Consider the following 25,724-nt stretch of genomic DNA (forward strand, 5'->3'; position numbering starts at 1 on the left):
GAGTGAAAGAGAAGAAGAACTACAGGATCTTCTGAAGGGAATGAACAGTCTAAAGAGCACAAAATATTAATTGAGAGTAAAAAAAAAAGAAGGACGAAAGTAATGAGAAGTATCAGAAGTCAGAACACCGAGAAAACTAACATTAGGATTGATGGTCACGGAGTATATGAAGTTAAGGAATTCTACTACCTAGGCAGCACTATAACCAATGGCGGGCGAAGGAAGGACGTCAAAAGCAGACTAGCACTGGCAGAAAGGGCATTTCTGGCCAAGAGAAGTCTATTAGTATCAAACATAGGCCTTAATCTAGGAAGAAATTTCTGTGAAGTATGGTAGTGAGGCATGTACTATCGAAAAACCGGAACAGAAAGAACCGAAGCATTTGAGATGTGGTGCTACAGACGAATGTTTAAAATTCGGTGGACTGGTAAGGTAAGGAATGAGGAGGTTCTGCGCAGAATCGGAAAGGAATATGTGGAACACATCGACAAGAAGAAGAGACAGAATGATAGGACATCTGTTAAGACATCAGGGAACAAGAGAGGGCTGTGGAGGGCAAAAACTGTAGAGGAAGACAAAGATTGGAATACAGAGGTAGGTTGCAAATGCATGAAGAGGTTGACACGGGAGAGGAATCCGTGGCGGGCTGTATCCAACCAGTCAGAAGACCGATGACTCAAAAAATTCTGAATGCAGTCGACGATGGAGCAGGGACCGAACTGTATTGCGGCGTTGCAGCGACTCACCCGGGTTCTGAGCGGCGACCTCTGGGGCTGCGACGAACAGCGCCGCCACCGCTAGCAGGCACCACCTGACAGTCGACGTCATCACAGCCGCAGCTGAAACACAAACGGAAGAAACCAACATTGTCAGATTCCGCATCTTGCCCTCTGTGACACGCATGTAACACAGCTGGCTGCTTTGAGCGCGGCGGATGGACGAAATGGTGGTAATGGCACTGGTGTTACTGTGATTTACGTCTTACTACAGACGCTTATGGATTCGCCAGGCACTGAATACTCTTTCGTACCAACATCTGTATGAAACGTATCACGATATAAAAAGCGTTAGGGAGGAAAACTAGTTTAGCTGCGCACAACTTCGGATGTGGCAATAATGGGAAAGATATCGGGGCCATGTCCTGTCAAAGGAATCGAGCCGGCGTTCGTAATAATTTGTTCAGAAAAATCCTCTGGAATTTGAAAACTGATCTGAGTTCAGACAGCAAACCGCTGCACATTTTATTTTAATCGACACAAGGAGTTTTACTGATAAGTCAAAACATTATGATTATTCGTTTAAGAGTGTGTTGGTCCACTTTTCAAACATAGAACAGCAGCGATTCTCCTTCGCATGGGTTCGAAAAGTTTCCGGAGGTACTATAACCCTACCACTACTATTGTAATTTAGTATGCTTTTACCTAAATAACAGAAATCCCTGTCTCTACGTTGCCACGTACACTATACCCCAACAGAACAAATAGTCTTGTAACGGGAAAAGCCACGTATAGCTCTCTCACTAAAATTTAGTTTAATTTCCAAATAAAGTACTCTATATAAGGCTAGTCCTGTTAATAGAAAAAGCTAATCAATACTCTTTTTACAGGATTTGACAGTGTGCTGTATCTATTGGATAAGTAAATCAGACTGTTCACTTCTTTTCCTAATATCTTACGCAGCGGTTAGACAGAAACGTAGTATGAATAACATTATACTGAAGCTGGGACAACTCAGTTCCAAGTTAATTTAGTGGTTTAAAATATGTACGAATGGCCGCCAGCCAATGAAACTGTGAAATATTGGAAAAGAAGTATGAATTTTGCCTACTTTCTTGCTACTGTTTAATTCGGTTCTTCAAGTAAATATTACTCCACTTACACAATGTTGGACTACACCCTTGTACATTATGTATTTAAAAGAGGAAACGCCCAGTAGGTAGCTTCAAGGAAGCTAAAAGAAAATTTGAGCAGGGGGGAGGGGGGGGGGGCGACCTTTAGGAAAGCACTTTCCATAACCACCAAACTTAAATACTAAAATACTTAGATACTAAAGCAAACACTTTCTATAGTGAGCATTTCACTTCAAGAAAAATTCTTTCTTACTTGAATTTACTTTCAAAAGCTATTACTCTTTGAACTAATTCTGTATAGTCATTTAACAAATAACAGTAACTCGGCTTCACTCTAATTGAATTTTACATAAGCAAACTTTTACTATAACAACTTGAAATAATTAAGAAAACTTTTTTTATTGTTTGGACAAAAACAGTTTTAATGGTGCCTCTTTACATTAAGTTGGGACTTCATAGGTCTGTAAAACAGGATACTCAGATTAATCAAACACCAGGAAGGAAACCTATATAGGTCTATGATTAAGATGAAATAACAGGGTGAACCAGTTTCTCTAAAGTTCAAGAATGATAATTAAAACACGCTGTACAAAAGTAAAAATACAAAAAATTTTATGTGGTGGCTGTAAGCTTGGGTGCGGCGAACAATTATGAAGGCTACACTACCCACAGCACGGCCTGCAAGTCTCTTGCTGTATGGGCTCAATTTCTCTTCTTGGCGTCGTTTAATTTTACACACAGTAGCCCAACAACTCGTAGCTATGCCGTAAGCTGTTTGCAGTCTTCATCCGAGGCATTTTTGTGCAAATTTGCAGGCAAAGCTTCTCCTGACCCACGAAGGTGTTGCCTCCATCACTGCTGTCTACGAACTGTGACTTACTTCCCGCACTTGCTCTAGGTAGCGCACCAATTCGCCCTTGCCACCTTTTCCACTCCCCAGAACCACTTTCGTTTCAAACCAAAGTGCACTGGCTTTTACATAACACCTATTTCTTACACTGTTCCTAAGCGTGACCATTTCTTAAATTGTCAAATTTCCATCAACATGAACAATTTATACACACAAATATTTTTAAATACAAAATATCATCAAAAATTATTTAAGATAATGAACAATTTACATAGTATTTTACATACATTACTCACAAACAATGGCAAGAATATCAATCTCTATTATAGTACACTCTCTTTATCATATACAGAAATTATAGTACCAATATGCGAAAATTTTAAAGCAAGAAAATTATAAAAATTTAAATGAACCATTAACAAGTGATGCTACACCACGCGACACCGTATGTCAGGGCTCAAGACAAAGCAGTTCCCGTAAATTAAGGGCCTGACGCCCGTTATGTCTTCCAACGGGTACAGATCGGGGCATTAGCTGGCCAAGACATCAATGTGAGTTCACTGACATGCTCCTCACACCACTGCATCACTGTTCTGCCCTTGTGACATGTTATCCTGCGAGAAGACGTCATCGCCGTAGGGGAAGAAATGAAGCATGAAACGATGCAGTTGGTTCTCAGAAATCACGTAGTGCACACCTTCGATCACTGCCATATGTCTCATCTAAGCCCAAGTCAATGTACCCCATGCCGTAATTCTGCTCTCACTGACATGCATCTCTGGCATGTTTCAAGCAGCCATTTGCCTGGATGACGGCGTCTAAGGACAAAACCAGCGACCTGGTGTAACAAGAGATGCGATTCGTTTGACTAGGCAACGAGTGTGTATTGATCCACGGTAAAAGCTCAGTGATGCTGTGTCCACTGCAGTCGTAATGGACGATGTCGTTTGGTCAACACAGGTGCTAAGGAGCCCCATGTTCAACAATTGCCTTTGAACTGTGTGTTCCGAAAGACATGTGCTTGCTCCAGCATGTTATGCGTCGTAATCAGAATAACACAGGCACTGCAATATCGTATTTATCTGCCGGTATCGAGCAAGCGACTTTCAAGTACAGCCTCTGACCTGTACGCGAATATACATAATGGATGTACGAGTACAGATCGTAGACGCGTGGTTGACGACATATGGAAGTTTGGGTCTGGTCGGGAGTCGTGCACGGATAGCCAAATCGCAAGGCGACCGCTCGCGATAAGCACGAAATCCGGGTTGGATTCCCGGTTCGGCATAAATTTTCATTGTCGTCATTCCATTCTACAGCTGATGGTACTCGTTATTCGCAATTGCGAATGCATTAAAAGCATTGTATTCTGTGCTCAGTTTTGTCGCAGGCCGCAGCCTATCCTACTTTATGCAGCGAGCAGCCCTCCGAACTCAACGCTTTGTGATCACACGTGGACGGCCAATACCATGTCACCTACTCGTTATATCATCGTCCTTGACTCACTTTCCGCAGATGCTCACGACAGTAGTACGTGAACTGCCGAACATCTTCACCATTTCCGACATTCTCTTTCCCAGGCTCAGGACCATAGCAATATGACTTTTGTCAAAGTCGCTTATATCAGTGGATTTCCGCATTTGCGGTCCCGTATCTTCGCTATGACGACTACCTGTTCCTGCTATATTCCTTCCTAACAGGATCACGTGACAGCAACACTTTGCTAAAGTATTCAGTCTAACGGTGGACAGTGGCCATGTTGTTTTTGCCCATCGGTGTACGCACACAGTGTATAGATCACGAAGCAGCTTAATCCTCAAGGTATGGAACCCATGACGCTCAAAACGAGGCGCTTTATATAACGGATCAATGAGAGATCGCTCTCGCGAGGAGCTTATACGAAATTTTTACGCTATTCAGTATAAAAAAAACAGTTATAAATGTAAGACAGCCTACCAGAGTTTCAATTCCCTCACTCTATTTCTTCATTTGTTGAAGTAAAAAGTAACCACAAATTTACTGAAATGATAAATTCTGGTCGTATTTCCCTTAATTCTTCTTCTGTTTCTAGGCTCTCGCTTGATGATAAAATTTTGTATGTATACAGGGTGTTACAAAAAGGTACGGCCAAACTTACAGGAAACATCTCTCACACACAAAGAAACAAAATATGTTATGTGGACATGTGTCCGGAAACGCTTACTTTCCATGTTAGAGCTCATTTTATTACTTCTCTTCAAATCACATTAATCATGGAATGGAAACACACAGCAACAGAACGTACCAGCGTGACTTCAAACACTTTGTTACAGGAAATGTTCAAAATGTCCTCCGTTAGCGAGGATACATGCATCCACCCTCCGTCGCATGGAATCCCTGATGCGCTGATGCAGCCCTGGAGAATGGTGTATTGTATCACAGCCGTTCACAATACGAGCACGAAGAGTCTCTACATTCGGTACCAGGGTTGCGTAGACAAGAGCTTTCAAATGCCCCCATAAATGAAAGTCAAGGGGGTTGAGGTCAGGAGAGCGTGGAGGCCATGGAATTGGTCCGCCTCTACCAATCCATCGGTCACCGAATCTATTGTTGAGAAGCGTACGAACACTTCGACGGAAATGTGCAGGAGCTCCATCGTGCATGAACCACATGTTGCGTCGTACTTGTAAAGGCACATGTTCTAGCAGCACAGGTAGAGTATCCGGTATGAAATCGTGATAACGTGCTTCATTGAGCGTAGGTGGAAGAACATGTGGCCCAATCAAGACATCATCAACAATGCCTGCCCAAACGTTCACAGAAAATCTGTGTTGATGACGTGATTGCACAATTGCGTGCGGATTCTCGTCAGCCCACACATGTTGATTGTTAAAATTTACAGTTTGATCACGTTGGAATGGAGCCTCATCCGTAAAGAGAACATTTGCACTGAAATGAGGATTGACACATTGTTGGATGAACCATTCGCAGAACTGTACCCGTGGAGGCCAATCAGCTGCTGACAGTGCCTGCACACGCTGTACATGGTACGGAAACAACTGGTTCTCCATACAGTGACGTGGTCAACGTTACCTTGTACAGCAGCAACTTCTCTGACGCTGACATTAGGGTTATCGTCAACTGCACGAAGAATTGCCTCGTCCATTGCAGGTGTCCTCGTCGTTCTAGGTCTTCCCTAGTCGCGAGTCACAGGCTGGAATGTTCCGTGCTCCCTAAGACGCCGATCAATTGCTTCGAACATCTTTCTGTCGGAACACCTTAGCTCTGGAAATCTGTCTCGATACAAACGTACCGCGCCACGGCTATTGCCCCGTGCTAATCCTACATCAAATGGGCGGATTTGTAAACATTGCACTGACTGCAAAACTACGTTCGTGATGAACACTGACCTGTTGATGCTACGTACTGATGTGCTCGATGCTAGTACTGTAGAACAAAGAGTCGCATGTCAACACAAACACCGAAGTCAACATTACCTTCCTTCAATTGGACCAACTGGCGTTGAATCGAGGAAGTACAGACATACTGACGAAACTAAAATGAGCTCTAACATGGAAATTAAGCGTTTCCGGACACATGTCCACATAACATATTTTCTTTATTTGTGTGTGAGGAATGTTTCCTGAAAGTTTGGCTGTACCTTTTTGTAACACCCTGTATTTTGAATCATGTCTTCTGACTGCAGACTACATTCTCCATTCTTTGTTGCGCGTATTATTCCAATCTCTGTCTTCCTCTACAGTTTGTACCCTCTACAGCTCCCTGCACTACCATGGAAGTTATTGCCTCATGCTGGAACACATGTCCAATCACCCTGTCGATTCTTCTTGTCAGCTACTACTACATCTTCGTTTCTCCGCCTATTCTGCGAATAATCTTCTCATTCCTTATTACTTCACAATATGTCCATACAGTCAGGATTCTCATCCTGTGTGGTGCATCCTAGCTTACGACAAAATCATAACCTAGTCATAAGCAGAGTTCGGTGGTCTGCTGGACCGATGGCAGGTTACTTCTACACGCGTAAGGTGCTGACCATTTTTAACATGCTCAGACAGACTCTCATCGCCCGGGAAACGCCAAATGAAGGACGTAGTGTTGCACTATCTTTCCAAGTCCACATTAAACATGTTGTCACTTCGCTGCTGACTAGAGGAGAGGAGACAAGTCATGGCAATCTGAAACTCTGTCAGCAGGTAGCTTTCTTACTCTTCAAATTTAATTTAATTTAAGGAACAAGTCATGTAGTGTCAACAGACATTTATTACTTACTGTATTTGAACTTGACATGGTGATAATATGCGCGTTGAGATAGGATATGAATTCAGATTTCCATTTCGCGAAATGTTGCCATTTCATAGCAATACAGTTCTATCGTTATTTTCCCAGCATTCCAAATTCCCTAAGGTCTCCATGAAAGGCGAGTGTCTGGCCCGTCACAAAAATTTTCAAGTAATTTCAGGCTCTAACAGGCTCTGGCAGGCATATTGAACACGTCGCAACCTAAATCTGAAATCTGTAGTGACGTTTGCATTTTCAAAAAAGTGTGTGCACGCCGTAGTTTGTAATTAATTTACGTTTTTTTCATGTAGTTCAATAATTGTCACCCTTTATATCCATGGGTCATCGCGAATACAGGGTAATTTCTATTGATACGCTGTTGATGTGGACGATTCCACGTAGCTCTTGACGCTGTTAACTGCGACCTTTCCAGTTGTCACTGGTTAATTAATTAGCCAGTTTATACAGAACCATTCGAATGATGGGTTGGATAACATTTTAGGGAGCAAGAATACTTCGAATTATCATACAACCTTGGGAACCCAGTCATTCATGCTAATTCGCATATTCACAAAAAATTTATTATGAGAAAGTGTTTCTGAATGATTTGTGTGACACAGATAGGGGTATTAGTTGTCTCATGTACTAACGTTAATTTCAAAACATATGCTCTTCCTAAGGTAATTATTTTGTTGTTTATTCCTTAATTAGCTTATCTCACGCATTTGCGACATGGGCGTTAATTAGGAAGTAAGGAAAGCAAATAATTCTTGAGATTTGACCTGTTGTAATACTTTTGAAGTGACACTGTAGTAAATGTGGGTCTACAAGCGTTGAAGACTGTGTATTATCTAACAAAGTATATTTACAGTATCGTGGTGATTTACATTTGGACTGATTATCATACAGAGCTATGTTCTGTAGTGGTCACGTGTGATAACCATTTTATATACTCAGACGACTGTACCGAAAGAAATCAGAGGACCTGCTAGAAAGATACGTCGTATAGGCTGCATGAAAACCATGCGGAACGCAATGCATGTAGTTCAGATACTTGTAAACATGACAGTACATCAACAACTTTGTGTAGCAACTCTTCCTAGAGAGTAGATCGGTTAGCAATGAATGTCTGCACGGAGAAGAAATGAGTATGCTAGTTTATCTGTCTGTGATTGGCCTCCATAGGATTAACAACTACTACAATATTTGACAAGAAATTAATTCAGGACAAAGAAACTTTATTTCGAACGGTCTGCTTGTTAGTGCAAAAAGCGAATACGTGAAATTTACAATGAAGTAAACTTCTAGTGTCCAAAGATGTCGCTAATGGGTACTGTGAGCAGCAGCAGGATAATGTTACTAGACTGAACTAAACTCTCTGACTCGAGGTGAGACGTGTGCTTTGCTACGGTAGAATTATTTTGCGAAGTAAAGTGATGGGTTTAGTTCGTTTTCGGTTTAATAAACTTTGCGATCCTCCTGCAGAAATACACAGCACTTACGAAACATTTTAAATCAGAAGAACCTTTTAATCGCCGTTTACTGAAATCAATTCCTCTAAAATTTCTATTTTCTGACAGATTTTTCAGAACTTGCAGGAAAGCAGCTCGAGCAAAGAGCTAAGGTATCGAGGGCAAATGATATTTTTGTCGGATGACGTGGAGGTCGCCAGATAAGAACTACTGTTTAATTGGGAGTCGATCGATGTGTCCGCCTGCCGAACATCACAGTAAGAAGATTACAGAGCTCCTTCTCAGACAGAATGAGGTCTGAATAAGAATTTTCATTTTCTTTCAGAAGAGAAGCGTCAACAACGTTTTCGTATAACCACTAATAATAGCTGAGAGTGAATAACAGTTCTGAGAAGAGATTTAATATAAAAGTTATCTCATTTCAAAACTGTTCGACTCTCAGATATTAGTATTAAGTGAAGTTCATTTATTTTTATGAATTTCCTCCTATAAATCTGTAATGACTGATAAGTCTACAATGTCTATGAACACGAAAAATGAACAACAGGAAACATAAAGCATTGCAACCACCCTCACACGAAACACACTCGCGTTTATCGTAGTGTTTTCGATCTATTCTGTTAGTATACAGTACAGTACGTGGAAAAGGCGTAACTAGTACCTTGCAGGTATCGTTAAAAAGGCCAACACCACAACCACGGCAAAGTGTAGAGCAACGCACTGTTAACTGTCTTAAAACGCTCAAGAATCTCGTGAGTTCGATGTACTACTTCCGCGGCTGTGATTTTAGCAACGAACTTCATCTGAATACAGACCGGAGATTCGTAAAATAGTCTCTTCTTCACGTGTTCCGAGAAGAAATAGTCCTCTGGTGTAATGTCTGGTCCGCTTCGAAGAGGACCGCCGTTACTGATCTCTTCTTTTTCTCGCTGCACATAAGGGTGATTCGTAACATCAAATACGAAGTGTGCTGTCATGTAGAAACTACTTAAGATAGCGAATCCACAGCGGCACATCTTGTAGGAAGTCTGGTTAGATACGCTCAAGAAACTGTTTTACACGACTCCGCTCCGTTTATCGGGAAGTCTGTTAGGTCTCGCAAATTTCAATTTATAAAAAACTTTGCTCCCTGTATCTCGGCAATTATTGAAATTGTGAGAACGTACTGCCGTTTGTTTTATAAGTCCTGCTCACTGTTCGTCTGGGTGAAAACAGATTAATGGTTCAAATGGCTCTGAGCACTATGGGACTTAACTTCTGAGGTCATCAGTCCCCTAGTACTTAAACCTAAGTAACCTAAGGACATCACACACATCCATGTCCGAGGCAGGATTCGAACCATCGACCGTAGCACCTACAACCGCTCGGCCACATCGGCCGGCGAAAACAGATTACAAGGCCAATCGGCGAAGAGTTCGTGGAAGTTTGTCCGCTAAGCGAATGAATTTGGGCGTGTCTAGCGTTGCATTTTCGTCTAAGCTGCTGCTTTGGCACTGGCCTACCGTATTTATTAGATTAAATTTAAAATTTATTCTCTCAAAGAACAAGAAAAATGGTCTTTAGATTTCATTATCAATGAAATTTCATCTTACATTATCACACGTAACTCTCTCTCTGCAGTGTTTCTTAACAGATTAATGGTATTGCGGTACTGTATATATTCAAGCCTTACGATTTTATGGGAAATTTTCCTCGATTAAACTGTTGCTACTTTTCTCTGACGTTATTAACTGGCTGTACTTCCCCACCCTGTGTACTGTGAACAGTAACGGTCCTACAACACTTCCTTAAGGTACATTGGATGTCGACGCTATATCTCTATGAGTTACTTACCAATTAATGATAAACATTGTCATGTTTGTGTCAGTTAAAGATCACAATAAACGTATGTTTACGTACTGCACTGGCTGCCTGCCTGCGGTCATTTATTCCAGTATTCGGTTAGTCCACCTCTCTTCTCCCTCTCCTTGCCCACCTCCCCCACCCGTCACTCTCCTCCTTTACCCTCTCTCTCTGTATCTATATCCTCCTCCTCTCTCCATTACCAAGTTGTCATCCTTTGACCAATAGGAGGACGGTGTACTCACTCCCACAGTATTTCGTTCCAGATAATAAGAAACATGTGTATCAAGTTTGGCTGAAATCGTCCGCCCGGTTGGCCGTGCAGTTTAACGCACGGCTTTCCGGGCGGGAAGGAGCGCCTGGTCCCTGGCACGAATCCGCCCGGCGGATTTGTGCCGAGGTCCGGTGAGCCGGCCAGTCTGTGGATGGTTTTTAGGCGGTTTTCCATGTGCCTCGGCAAATGCGGGCGGGTTCCCCTTATTCCTCCTCAGCTACACTATGTCGGTGATTGCTGCGCAGACAAGTTCTCCACGTACGCGTACACCACCATTACTCTACCACGCAAACATAGGGGTTACACTCGTCTGGTGTGAGACGTTCCCTGTGGGTAGGGGGGGGGGGGGGGGGGGGGCCTCCACCGGGGGCCGAACCGCACAATAACCCTGGCGGCGGAGGGGTGAAATGGACTGTGGTAGTCGTCGTAGGGTTGCGGACCACTGCGGCTGCGGCGGGGACTGAGCCTCTCCGTCGTTTCTAGGTCCCCGGTTAACGTAACATAACATTGGTTGAAATCGACCAGCAAGTTTAGGAGAAGGGTTTTATCTACGGTTCGCACTTGTCACATATATTTAACATATTTCACACATACTTATACAAATATTTCATCTTTTATCTCTAGCGAATTAAGCACTGCAGTTTCTTTTTCATATATCTCAATGTTTGTGACGTCATATCTCCTGAACTACGTGTCATACAACGATGCAAGTTTGCAGGTACGTTTAGTGGTGTATGTAGATTGCGAATAGTCAGTAGCAAAAATGTAATGAATTGAAACGTCAGTTTAACTGCATGTACACAGAAAATGCGATATGCGATAAATGTTTTTCTTTTCATCTTTTTTGTTGGGGAGAGAGAGAGAGAGAGAGAGAGAGAGAGAGAGAGAGAGAGAGAGAGAGAGAGAGAGAAAGAGAGAGAGAGAGACGGAGGATCAGCGAGGAAAAGTCTCGTAAAAGTTTGAAATTATGTGTGAGGTTCGTGGCAAGTCACTACGATCTGCCTCTCTTAAATACTTGATGAATTTAGTCTGACCATTTGCAATTCTGGACTACACTCCTTTTTCACCTCCGCCTGCACTCCTTTAAGAGGTGGGTGGTTCTTACTCCCAGAATGGTTCTTTACAAACGAAAATGTTATACAGGGTAATTCACGAAGATATGCAAATGTTTTAATATGTTATTCTACAAATAAAACTACAGAAAAAAGTTCATATAAAGATAGGTCCGCAAATGTTTAGTTGCGTAGTTACGGCTAGTAAAAGATTTTGGCTAAAATTCAGCAACTTCTCTAGTATGAAGCCATCACAAAACTGTAAGATGTTAAAGTAAGGCACGATTTCCATTTATTTTGTTATTATTTTGGTGAATCTAATAAACCATGTCCCAGGCGTGTATCTGCAGTAGTTTTCCAGAACATCCAGAGAAGCAAAGAAATAATTTCGCAGAATTTTTAATTTATTAACTACTTGTCCCAATTTGTTTTCTAAATTCCAGACAACTGCACAAAGTTTTCAACTGAAGTTGTAGAAAATTTAATTTTGGAAAAATGATGGTAATAACGTCAACTGAAACAGTATGAATGTTCCAGATAATCTGTTTTTATTAATACCATAGCACAGGTGAATTGATGTTAAACTGGAAAAAACAAAACTCAGTGTCAAGGAAGTTGTACGGTGTTGGACGTTGTTACCAGTGTTTACTTGTAGAATAACATTAAAATATTTGCATATCTTCGTGAATCACCTTGTATGTACCAAGTTTGGTTGAAATCGATCCAGTGGTTTAGGAGAAGATGTGGAGCACACATACATACATACATATAATGGCCTGCTGGAAGGTAAAGTCTCCGATTTTTTGGTGGAAATTCTTACAGCTTTTTAAATAAAACAAACGGTATTAACATTCTACATGTTCATTCTTTATGCCTACATATTTGCAACTCCCTGTCGTCAGATGGCTCCGAACTGAAGTGTGTAACATGGCGGCTTGTGCTGTAATCGCGATTAGAATTCGAAGGGTTCGTTTACACATGGAGAACACTCTCCTTCAGCACTACAATGAAAGACCGCGCACGAGCGCTGCTACATCTGCAACAATCCGACACCTTGGGTTCATTGTTACTGATCATCCTCCTTACAGTCCTGACAGGGCCTCAGCCGATTTTAATCTATTTCTGAGACTTCAGAACACCTTAGAAGACTTCATTTTGACAGGGATGAAGTGGTGGAAACGCAGGCGAGGTTGTGGCTCCGTCAACGAAGTGAAACATTTCACAGTGACCGTACGAACAAACCCTGTTGAGAGAAATGTGCTCGTAGCCAGGGTGGCTATGTTTGGAAATAAATAAGTAGAGATGAAGAATGTTAATAATGTTTGTTTTATTTAAAATTCTTATGACATTCCAAATAAAAAATGGGAGGCTTTAGTTTTCAGCACGCCATCGTACTTATATTCATTTTTATTATATGTTTGGATTTCTAGCATTAGAATTTTAATGGTGCAGATAAATTCAAAATATGCTTTTCTACATTCGAAAACACCCATGAGTTCGTTACTTCTGACCTATATAATCCTTATTATGTGTAGAGCTCCTATATTTCATTTATCAGAAAGGAACGCTACACTTCTCGCAGACAGCTGTTGGGCTTCTCTTTGAGTTCGTTGTTTTGCATCTGGTTCTCTTTTCAACACAGGTGGACGTGTCCAATACTGTCGTGGCGAGAAACGTGCCTCTGAAAGTTACAGGATAAGCCTACAGAGGGATTTCTTTTGGAAACTACTAATGTAGAAAGAATTCTAAATGACGGTGCACTATAAACCGAGAGTTAAAAGAAGTAAATACTTATCACCTTAAGAACTGCTTAATTTATTTGTTGGCATATAATCATCATCAGTATCGCTTGAGAAGCTGCAGTTCCGAACTAAGCAGGGTCGTCGTAGTCGCACCCGTTTGATGATAGACTGAATACTTCATACAGTACGGCTTAATAGAATACTGGCCACCCAGCTGCTCTGGTTCCGCGTGCCAAGCATGGACGATGTGACACGACTGTTCCTCCCCTTGCAGCCACAGGCGGTGGTTGTCGTTGCGAAGTGCCATCATCTCCAACATCAACATAGACATCTGCTGTTGGCGGGCGTACTAAAAAGCAGCTGTTAAGTATTTTATGAAATGTGCGATGTGCAGCTGCCTATGTGTCCTGACAGTGATAGCGGCAATAAAGGATACACACACACACACACACACACCTGTGAGTCATCCATTTCATAAAATATAATCACTCTCTTCACCTGGTCCAACTCTTGAACGAGTGAATACATCCCTCCTCTTCCCAAAAAATGCTGCAGGATCACTTCCTGTAAAATCAATAGTTTTCTTCGAATGCCTAAGTTGACAAATTAGTAATGATTAAAGAAAGTTCTCACAAAGTTTTCGAATAATGTCTACCATGATAATTTTTTACGGATATTTCTCAACATTACCTACAACATATATTTTGTAAAAGTTCCCAACTTACCCCTTTTATGATCAATAACAACAAATATCAAGAAATGACATAAATATGTCCAATCTATACAGAATTATCAAGATGCATGTGTAACAATTTGTCGTTTCATAATTATTGATTATATTCACATTACCGGTTTTGACAAGTAGTTGTCATCTTTATATGTGCGGAAGTCACAAAAAGCTTTGTATAAAAACAGTCATATGTCTGTAAACTGTCTGAAGATGGCAACTAATTACCGATGCCATGTGAATATTTGACATATATTTAAGCGGTAGTGATGCAATGAATTACTGTACAAACATTTACAAAGTTTAAAATGCAGAACATCTTAATTGCCTAGATCGCCAACATACATGAAAATTAAAATATGATGACTAGATATAGTTGTCGATGCAACCATCCTCAAACCATGTTCATAATACACGCAGGTTGAACTAGAACTGCAAGTACCACTAATAAGCATATCAAGTAACAACTTGCACTGAGTAAGACGCAAGCTAAAAATAAAAATGAGTGGTACCAGTAACCGGTTCTATACTGAAACTGATTCTACACCATTCTCTTATGAAACGCACTTTGAATAAAAGATGTACCAGTAAACACCTGCAACTGAAACTAATCTAGTCATAATAATTCAATTTTCTTGTATGTACGCGATCTAGTCAGTTATAAAACAGACAATTAAAAATTTCTGAAAAGAGGTTTTTTTAATTTTTAAGAAATTGCGTCCTCTAGCCCTAAAAATGTCAGGCTTTACAAAGTTCGCTTAGTCCCAGCTGGCAATACATGAACTTAAAAAAAAAAAAAAATTCTCATGGCACGGCGTTAGTTTCTATACTTGTTTCTGAAGCCTAAAAATCCTCGACGAGTGAGAACTGCAAGAAAATGGTCCACGCTATAAATATACAACAATGCATTGGAAACTTAACAAGTTTCTTGAGCTCGTCTATAGAGGATTAAGATGTATTTGATTCTATTTGCTACTAACACCTCATAACTTAAAATAATGATATTCTGGTAGAGAATTATTACAAGGAATACTTGCAGAGAAGACAGGTTTTGTATTCACGTGTGACCTACATACACTCCTGGAAATGGAAAAAAGAACACATTGACACCGGTGTGTCAGACCCACCATACTTGCTCCGGACACTGCGAGAGGGCTGTACAAGCAATGATCACACGCACGGCACAGCGGACACACCAGGAACCGCGGTGTTGGCCGTCGAATGGCGCTAGCTGCGCAGCATTTGTGCACCGCCGCCGTCAGTGTCAGCCAGTTTGCCGTGGCATACGGAGCTCCATCGCAGTCTTTAACACTGGTAGCATGCCGCGACAGCGTGGACGTGAACCGTATGTGCAGTTGACGGACTTTAAGCGAGGGCGTATAGTGGGCATGCGGGAGGCCGGGTGGACGTACCGCCGAATTGCTCAACACGTGGGGCGTGAGGTCTCCACAGTACATCGATGTTGTCGCCAGTGGTCGGCGGAAGGTGCACGTGCCCGTCGACCTGGGACCGGACCGCAGCGACGCACGGATGCACGCCAAGACCGTAGGATCCTACGCAGTGCCGTAGGGGACCGCACCGCCACTTCCCAGCAAATTAGGGACACTGTTGCTCCTGGGGTATCGGCGAGGACCATTCGCAACCGTCTCCATGAAGCTGGGCTACGGTCCCGCACACCGTTAGGCCGTCTTCCGCTCACGCCCCAACATCGTGCAGCCCGCCTCCAGTGGTGTCACGACAGGCGTGAATGGAGGGACGAATGGAGACGTGTCGTCTTCAGCGATGAGAGTCGCTTCTGCCTTGGTGCCAATGATGGTCGTATGCGTGTTTGGCGCCGTGCAGGTGAGCGCCACAATCAGGACTGCATACGACCGAGGCACACAGGGCCACCACCCGGCATCATGGTGTGGGGAGCGATCTCCTACACTGGCCGTACACCACTGGTGATCGTCGAGGGGACACTGAATAGTGCACGGTACATCCAAACCGTCATCGAACCCATCGTTCTACCATTCCTAGACCGGCAAGGGAACTTGCTGTTCCAACAGGACAATGCACGTCCGCATGTATCCCGTGCCACCCAACGTGCTCTAGGAGGTGTAAGTCAACTACCCTGGCCAGCAAGATCTCCGGATCTGTCCCCCATTGAGCATGTTTGGGACTGGATGAAGCGTCGTCTCACGCGGTCTGCACGTCCAGCACGGACGCTGGCCCAACTGAGGCGCCAGGTGGAAATGGCATGGCAAGCCGTTCCACAGGACTACATCCAGCATCTCTACGATCGTCTCCATGGGAGAATAGCAGCCTGCATTGCTGCGAAAGGTGGATATACACTGTACTAGTGCCGACATTGTGCATGCTCTGTTGCCTGTGTCTATGTGCCTGTGGTTCTGTCAGTGTGATCATGTGATGTATCTGACCCCAGGAATGTGTCAATAAAGTTTCCCCTTCCTGGGACAATGAATTCACGGTGTTATTATTTCAATTTCCAGGAGTGTATGTATGTTGTAATTACTTTAAACTTCGTCAAATTTCCACGAAATACAAACTTTACGTGCTTAGACAAGGACAGCAACAAGCTCTCCGGCGTCGCTACTCCGAAGGCAGAAGCAGAACTGCGCTTCTGACCAGGTAACCGCAGCTTATGTGCATGGCGTGACTTGTTGCTCCCCGCGCGTCACCTTGTGTACGGAAAGTATCGATCGTGGAGTCGACAGCCGGCGGTCGCAGCTGAGTGCTACGGCACTCCTGGGTGCGTAACTTCCTTAACGAGCTAGAGGGCCGACTTATACGAGCCGCTGGATTAAGCACCCGGAGTGCCAAAAGCTCAGCAGGCGCTGTCCGGGAAGTTACTAAGTCAATTTAAAATTCGCCATTTGCTCACACAAGCTAGCAGGGTGGTGTGTCTGCTCCCAGAGATCAGGTAGGTTGCATATACCACGGCTCTGTACAGTGCCGGCGTAGCTGGTACTAACTAGGGTTTGAGAAACTGCGGTACGAAAATATCCACCTTCTTTCAGCCACAGTTCCAACGCATAAATACTTTGTCAGTCGATCTTAAAATGCTATTGTTTAATCATGGAAAATTCTTGTAACACCAGCCGGAGCCTTCCATGAAAAACAGAAAATATCTTAAAAGAGGTAGTATAGATCAATTCCAATAAAACATTCCATTGCAGACGTGTGCCGTGTTTATCGGTTACGAGCTTCTTCCCCATGGCATCGTCTGGATATGTGTTTATACTAAACACGCTTCCTCCCGCCTTTTTCTCTGTCTGTCTACCTCATACTCCCACCTTCATCTGTCCATCTCCCCCTCCATGCTCTCTCGGTCCCTTCATCTCCACCTCTTCCTGTCTGTGTCCATTTCTTCCACTTTCTGTGTTCCTGACCATATCTACCCTCTGACCATGTCTTCCTTCACATCTCCACCTCCCCCATTTCCTTTTTCAACACACTACCCCTCCACATCAAACACCTGCCCCTTGCATCCCTCCTTCTTCTGCTCTTTCTGCCCATTTCCTCCACCCCCTCACTCTGCCTATACCCTCCTGCTACCATCTCGACTTGTCCCCAGTCACGCACACTGACACATCTAGCTCCTACAATACACTTCAATAATAATGTCGTGTGACGAGGGCCTCCATCGGGTAGACCATTCGCCTGGTGCAAGTCTTTCGATTTGACGCCACTCTGGCAACTTGCAGGTCGATGGGGATGAAATAACGGTGATTAGGACAACACAACACCCAGTCCCTGAGCGGAGAAAATCTCCAACCCAGCCGGGAATCGAACCCGGGCCCTCAGGATTGACATTCTGTCATGCTGACAACACAACTACCGGGGGCAGACAATACACTTCAATGAAACAGGCTGATACCACTCCTACAACACAACTGATATGCTGACAGGCTGCACATCAGGGGCTTGAATATCATTTATTTGGCCCTGACATACAGGCCATTGTGCAAAGCAGATCGATAAAGCAGGCTGATACCACTCCAACACATCACACCTGTCATACAGGGCAGCCTACATATTGGGGGCCTGGAAAACCATTTCTTGCCTCTGACATACAGGCTACCACACAAAGCAGGTTTATTTGGTAGGCCAATACTATTTCCACACAACATCTCTATTGCTGTTCGAGCTAAGAGGTCATAAATCCTATGGCGCTGATACTTGTGAGGCCCACTGTTTCTGTGTCAGATTTAGTTGAAATCTATCCAGAGGTTTAAGAGGAGATCCCAGACATATACACTCTGCTATACGAAAGAGACAGAGAAGATACAAATGTCAGACTGTAACCCAGACAAATACTCAAAGAAGGTGTTAAGCTACAGCAAAGATAATTTCTCACAAATTTTGCACCTTGTCAGAAGCACAATTATTTTCCCCAGTGCCAGCGATCATGTTCTTAGGTATGGGTCACTGATGCCACCAGAACATGGCTGCTGCAGGACATGTGAGACATGTGACCGCCATGAGTGCCACCATTGGGCAGCTAGGAGAGGGCATGAATGGTGGCAGTCAGTCTGCCGTACAATGAGGGACTGACATCATCATCTAGAGAACAGTGTCAGCACTTGGATGGAAGCAGCTGGCGATCTTGAAGCTCATCGCCAGGGCCAGGCATTGGCGCCACTGCCAAGGTTGTGTTGTGAGTGGACCGGGGCTGAAGGTACTGGAGTCAGGAGAAGGCGGCTGTACCGAGAGGAAGCGGCACCCTCAACTTCAGCCAGAGCCAGAGACCACTGTAGTAGTGGCTGACGAGTTCTGGGCCAGTGCCGGGGCGTTGTGTGTTGCACAGGTCACATTTATTTGGCGTCGGCGTAGCTGGTCCAAGGAGAAGTCAGTTCTTGGAGAGGCACTGAGAAGGCTGGTCTGCAAGGAGCCAGATCACAGATTCCTCAAGGCAGTAGTGAGGAGCAATACTGAACAGATAATGGCTATCATGTGGGAAGTTACCTGAGGGAGTGGGTGCTGTCTTCTCTGATCTTGGGCACAACCATGCAATGAAGGTAAGAAATGCCCTCGGCAGATCACAGAACACACATTCAAACTGCTATGGAGTTACTGTTGGTATTCTGGTGGCCTTGGATTCAAGTCGAGCCACATATTATGTAAGTTGTGTGAAGCTGCATTCAATGCTGCCAGTTGTGATTCACTATGCTACAGAAATTTGTGACCATTGTGTAACAACTTCTTTGTGGAACGCACATGGGGCGCACAATAGTGTTATGTCAGTAAGCAAGCCTGACAGGTCAGTATATGCTGGGTGCGCGGCTGTGCTGATTAAATGTGAATCGAAACATGTTTCTGCTACAACGGTGATTCTGTTCTGTAAACAGTGATTTTAAGCTGTGTCATAATATTGTTGTTATCGAACCAGTGGTTCTCTCAAGTGTATTAGAAACTGTTGTCTTATGTGACTGATTTATCATATGTGTCACTGGATTGCTAATCATCTTGCGTATCCACACTAATAATGAAACTGTAAAGCCGTCAGGTCGGTCTGTTTCAACACGATAATCTCTAAACCTCCTTCGTGAATCTTTGTAGGTTTTTCACAGGTAATACGAGCGTAGCTTGAGGTATAATATAAGCTTTGTTTCGTCAAAAACGGATCACATACAACAATATACTGCAATTTAAAGTTTTACAAATGCGAAAGCGTCTTTGTCTGTTGCCTTTCCATGACTAAACCGCTGAGCTGATTTTGAAAATTACTATGGAGACGGCTAGAAATCCGAGGAAGAACATAGGCTACTTTAGAAAGCATATATTGGAATATATTTATTGATTTGTAGAATGTTATTGAATTAATTAAATATACATACTAGTTGAAAAAGCTATTTGTTCTTTGACTTTTCAACTTTAACATGTTTGTGAAACTGCTCTTATTGATTGAGATGTTCTACGTAATACAATTCAAAATAATGAATACAATGCACACACAATCTAAAAAGAAAAAAAAATGAACTCGACAGTTAAAAGTGTGAAGTAGAAGGTGGAACATACGTTTTTATATTAGTGAAGACAAACAGTGTTAAAAATTACTAAATTTGTTGCACAATGCACACACTGTGCACAATGCATAGATTGCCACTCCTGCCCACACCCATTTGCATTCACTGCTCGGCAGCAATGCTGTATGTGTGCTACTCATTGCGTGTTGTGGTAGTTGGTGAAGGAGGGAGGGGCGTATCTATGCATCATGGTAAGCTTTCCAAAACAGGCGGACATGTGAGAGCAGCTGACGTTATTGCACATACAACAGCTTACCTATTTACCATCACTCATCATAACAAAACTACTGATATGCTAGCATAGCCACAGGTAACATCTAGTTTAGTACAAAAGTATTGATAGTTGGGTAATGTGGGTAGTTACTGTCTTCCAAACTTGATGTCATTAGTATTTATAGAGCAGATGGTGTGTCACATGGGGAGGCGGACATAACGATGGTCGCTTAGGCTTACTGCTGAGGTGCAGTTCGACTACATATGCACAGTTTAGTGGTCCTGGGGGGAGGGGGGGGGGTTGGCACGAACACACTGACTGTGGGACATGTTGGCATGTTGGCGTACCTCCTCATAGCCGTTGCTTTGGCTTGAATTTGAAACTAATAGATTCTGGAACTTCCCACAGGTTGCAGAGTAATTTATAACTTTTACAATTCTTATTACACAAAATAAATCAAGCTATCAAATTATAGCGCTCTTCGATGCACATCGACTGAGCTGTCCTCATGTGTCGCTCCAGATCTTGGTGCCCCTCGCGTCCATCTAGAAAAGAAACCTGAAGGTGCCTAAATAAAGCGAAAAACGTCGTTGAAAAATAAAAAACTTGAATTGCAACCAAGACAGTTTTTAACCAATACTGTCGCAAAGTACTTAATTAGTACATAAGAAACTATTTTGTGAGAATTATATTTTTAATTTATAATTGACTATTTTTTAGTTTACGCAGCTTTGCCATAATTCAAAAACTTATTGTTATCAATTCTGATTGCAGAAGTGGTAGGAGCAGAAAAATTCCTGCAAGACAGTGACGACCAACAGGTTTCCACTGTAATATTTGAAGGCCTAAAGCGCATGAACTGTTTTCAACACTGCTGCTGAAATTCGTAGTTGTTTAATATTATTTTTTCGGAGAACTACTGCAGGTAGAATTGTGTTGTATCAGTTTCGTTTACATTTTTAGGACCATCTAATGAAGCACTCAGAACTTTAATAACACTTGGGTGCGAAAAGTTGTAAGTGAAGCTGGTGGTAGTACAAAGCCATTAAGTGATATAGATGAGTGGTTTTTCCATGGAGTTGAGGGCCAAGGACAAGAATCGGAGAGGCAAAAGGTTTGCTTGTGTGTGTGGTGATACCGTTTTTCGGTGTCAGAAGTTTTCATGTCAGTCGCATGCCTTTCAAATATTTCACGTTAGCTCAGTGGGGACCTAGAAATACTCAGCACTAGTCTGAAATGAATTTGGACTTTGGGTAATCTCCACTCTGGTTTCTCAGATCGTCAGGGAGAACTTTGACTGTTTTTCGTTACTAATCAGCACTTAAGATCAATACATAATGTGTCAATCTGAATACTCCTTTTTTATATTACTGAGGAGTTTGGATCAGATTGATTTTCTAGCTATAAACACTGCCTGTGTTTCCCAGCTTTTATTATTTATTTTTGTGTAGTGAGTTTGGTAACCCCTACACTGGGGGCTCGAGCTGTTTCAATTCACTTAATCTCGTAGCAGTTTGTCACCAGCGTACGAATTATTGTGTGAATTCGTGAACAATGGACTTGTGGTATTTCTGGTTTTAGCAGCTATCATATCTAGCTTCTTCAGAGTAGTAGAGGTTGCCGCCTTATGTATATGACGTAATCATCGGTGTGAGGTAACCCCAGAATTTTAGTCTCTGAACGAGACTGGCATATAAGTTCGGAGGCTACGCGCCAAAATGCTAACTTTCTTCCATCAATATTTTAATAACGATGCATTAAACTTGCTTAATAATCTGGAATAGGTACACTATGTGATCAAAAGTGTGCGGACACCTGGCTCAAAACGATTTACAAGTTCGTGGCGCCCTCCATCGGTATCGCTGGAATTCAATACGCCATAGCCTTGATGACAGCTTCCACTCTCGCAGGCGTACGTTCAATCAGGTGGTGGAAAGTTTCTTGGGGAATGGCAGCCCATTCTTCACGGAGTGCTGCACTAAGAAGAGGTATCGATATCGGTCGGTGAGGCCTGGCACAAAATCGGCGTTCCAAAACATTTCAAAGGTGTTCTGTAGGATTCAAGTCAGGACTCTATGCAGGCCAGTCTATTACAGGGATGTTATTGTCGTGTAACCACTCCACCACAGGCCGCCCGTTATGAACACGTGCTCGATCGTGTTGAAAGATGCAAACGCCATCCCCGAATTGCTCTTAAACAGTGGGAAGCAAGAAGGTGCTTAAAACATCAGTGTAGGCCTGTGCTGTGATAGTGCCACGCAAAACAACAAGGGGTGCAAGCCCTCTCCATGAGAAACACGACCACACCATAACACCACGGCTTCCGAATTTTACTGTTGGCACTACACACGCTGGAGGATGACGTTCCCGCGCATTCGCCGTACCCACACCTTGCCATCGGATCGCCACATTGTGCACCGTGATTCGTCACTCCACACAACGTTTTTCCACTGTTCAGTCGTTTGATGTTTACACTTCTTACAGCAAGCGAGGCGTAATTTGGCATTTACCGGCGTGATGTGTGGCTGGACCATGAAATCCAAGTTTTCTCACCTCCCGTCTGACTGTCATAGTACTTGCAATGGATCCTGATGCAGTTTGGAATTCCTATTACACATTGCGAACCTCTTCAACTGTCGGCGGTATCTGTCTGTCAACAGACGAGGTCGGCCTGTACGCTTTTATGCTGTACGTGTCCCTGTTTCCACTTCACTATCACATCGGAAAGTGTGGACCTAGGAACGTTTACTCACGTACAGACGTATGACAGAAGTGACACCCTATCACCTGAGCAAGTTCCAAGTCCGTGAGCCCCGCGGAGCGCCCCATTCTGCTCTCTCAAGATGTCTAATGACTACTGAGGTGGCTGATATGAAGTACCTGGCAGTAGGTGGCAGCATAAAGCACCCAATACGAAAAACATATCTTTTTTTGGGGGTGTCCGGGTACTCTTGATCACATAGTGTATCTGTGAATAGAAAGCCATCGCCTGGTTATTTCGAAAGTCAAAATTACATGTAAATCTAAAAACAAAAGCTAAACGAAAAGGCAGACAAAGCTCTTCGTGTGTTTTCGGAGCTCCGCCTAGACCAGGCTACCAAGCGTAGTAGTGGTGCCGCTAGATTGTATCGTAAGGGGTAGAGGACAGAAGTGTTGTCTAGCGAGACAGATGTATCAAGATTTTTATTTAAATTCAGTAAAGTGCTCATCAGATCGAAAGCGGAAATCATGGGATAGAGATGCAAATTCAGCAAAGTGTTAATCAGAACGAAAGGGGCAGTCATGGTGGACGGATGTTTGTATGGTGCGGTCGGTGAAACATTAATTTTTTGCAGGATTAATGAACTAGAACGTTTTAAGAATCCGTAACATGTAATCAGTTACTGGTGCCGCAAGATTATGTTTGTATATGTTATAATAACGTGTGACTTGTTCAAAAGGCAATGGATGAAGTTTGTAACATGCAATTCCTCGTCTTCTGCTTGAATAAATACGAGTAGCATTCGTAAATAATGAACGAATCAGTTATTTACACAACATCGATTCTCCGTTAACAGTTCATCACAGCCTCGAGACGATGGATGTACGACCTACGTGCTGCTGTCTGCGCAGGCGACGACTTTAGAACACAGTAGATTGGTCAAAATTAATAAAACTCTATGAATTTCACTCAGGGCAGTGAAAGTAACTAGGCAACTCACGTGTCCCAGAACAAATGAGATCATTAACACGTAATCTGTGGTAATGCAAAGAAGGTTAATATATGATTGAGTTTTCGCTAATCATATTATTTTAAGGCGTTGACTTCATTTGTTAAATTTAATAAATTGTAGTTCGGATATACACTGAAGAGCCAGAGAAACTGGTACACATCCCTAATATCGTGTAGGGTCCCCACGAGCACGCACAAGTGCCGCAAGACGACGTGGCATGGACTCGACTAATGTCTGTAGTAGTCTGGAGGGAATTGACACCATGAAATCCCGCAAGGCTGTCCATAAATTCGTAAGAGCACAGAGGAGTGGAGATATCTTCTCAACAGCACATTGCAAGGCATCCCAGACATGCTCAATAATGTTCATGTTTGGGGAGTTCCGTGGCCATCGGAAGTGTTTAAACTCAGAAGAGTGTTCCTAGAGGCACCATGTATCAATTTTGGACGTGTGGGGTGTCGCGTTGTCCTGCTGGAAGTGCCCAAGTCCGCCTGAATTCAAAATGGACTTGAATGGGTGCAGGTGATCAGAAAGGATGCTTATGTATGTGTCATCCTCCAGAGTCGTACCTGGACGTATCAGGGGTTCTATATCACTCCATGTGCACACGCCCCACACCGTTACAGAGCCTCCACCAGCTTGAACAATCTCCTGCTGACATGCAGGGTCCATGGATTCATAAGGTTGTCTCCATACCCGTACACGTCAATCCGCTCGATACAATTTGAAACGAGACTCGTCCGAGCAGGCAACAGGCCAATGTCGGTGTTGACGGGCCCAGGCGGGGCGTAAAGCTTTGTGCAGTGCAGTCATCAAGGGTACACGAGTGGATCTTCTGGTCCGAAAGCCCATATCGATGATGTTTCGTTGAATGGTTCGCACGCTGACACTTGTTCATGGCCCAGCGCTGAAATCTGTAGGAATTTGCGGAAGGGTTGCACTTCTGCCACGTTGAACGATTCTCTCCAGTCGTCTATGGTCCCGTTCTTGCAGGATCTTTTTCCGCCCGCAGCGATGTCGGAGATTTGATGTTTTACCGGATCCCTGATATTCACGGTGCACTCGTGAAATGGTCGAACGGGGAAATTCCACTTCATCATTACTTTGGAGATGCTGTGTCCCATCGCTCGAGCGCGGAAATCAACAGCACGTTCAAACTCACTTAAATCTTGATAACCTGCAATCGTAGCAGCAGTAATCGATGTAACAACTGCGCCAGACACTTGTTGTCTTAGACAGGCGTTGCCGACAGCACCGTCGTAACGGTTTACATATCTATGTATTTGAATATGCATGTCTATACCAGTTTCTTTGCAGCTTCAGTTTATTACACGCACATACGATCAACATAACGTTAATGTGTTTTTGTGGTTAACGAATTGAAGACAAGTTTATTATGTTTATCATTATGTTTAAAGTAACCAGTCACCGGAACAATAGAAAACGGAAAGCTACTTCGAGGCGCAGTCATTCTCAGAGAACATAGCTTTATTCATTCTCTAGTTACAGCTTCATACAGGTGACATGAAAACTGATAGCGTTAACGCTCGCCGAGCGAGTTTAGATTGGCCTGATATCAGGAGAGAGGAGCAACTCTGTGATAGTTTTTTTTAACTAAAGCCACACAGACAGACCACCCATCATCCTCTGGTGTGGCGTATCGGGGAAGACTCTAGAGT

At 43.3% G+C, this 25,724-nt stretch overlaps 1 protein-coding gene across 1 annotated transcript in view; it reads right to left on the bottom strand.

Annotated features, from left to right (window-relative positions):
- LOC124712249 (uncharacterized protein CG3556-like) overlaps positions 1-25,724 on the bottom strand; it is a 614,255-nt gene that overhangs the window by 188,856 nt on the left and 399,675 nt on the right. Inside the window, exon 4 of the mRNA XM_047242544.1 lies at positions 747-839. Coding sequence (XP_047098500.1) covers positions 747-839 — 93 coding nt within the window. The remainder of the gene's footprint in view (positions 1-746; positions 840-25,724) is intronic.

Source organism: Schistocerca piceifrons, chromosome 8 (genome assembly GCF_021461385.2).
Source record: "Schistocerca piceifrons isolate TAMUIC-IGC-003096 chromosome 8, iqSchPice1.1, whole genome shotgun sequence".
In the NCBI taxonomy this organism is placed as follows: Eukaryota; Metazoa; Arthropoda; class Insecta; order Orthoptera; family Acrididae; genus Schistocerca; species Schistocerca piceifrons.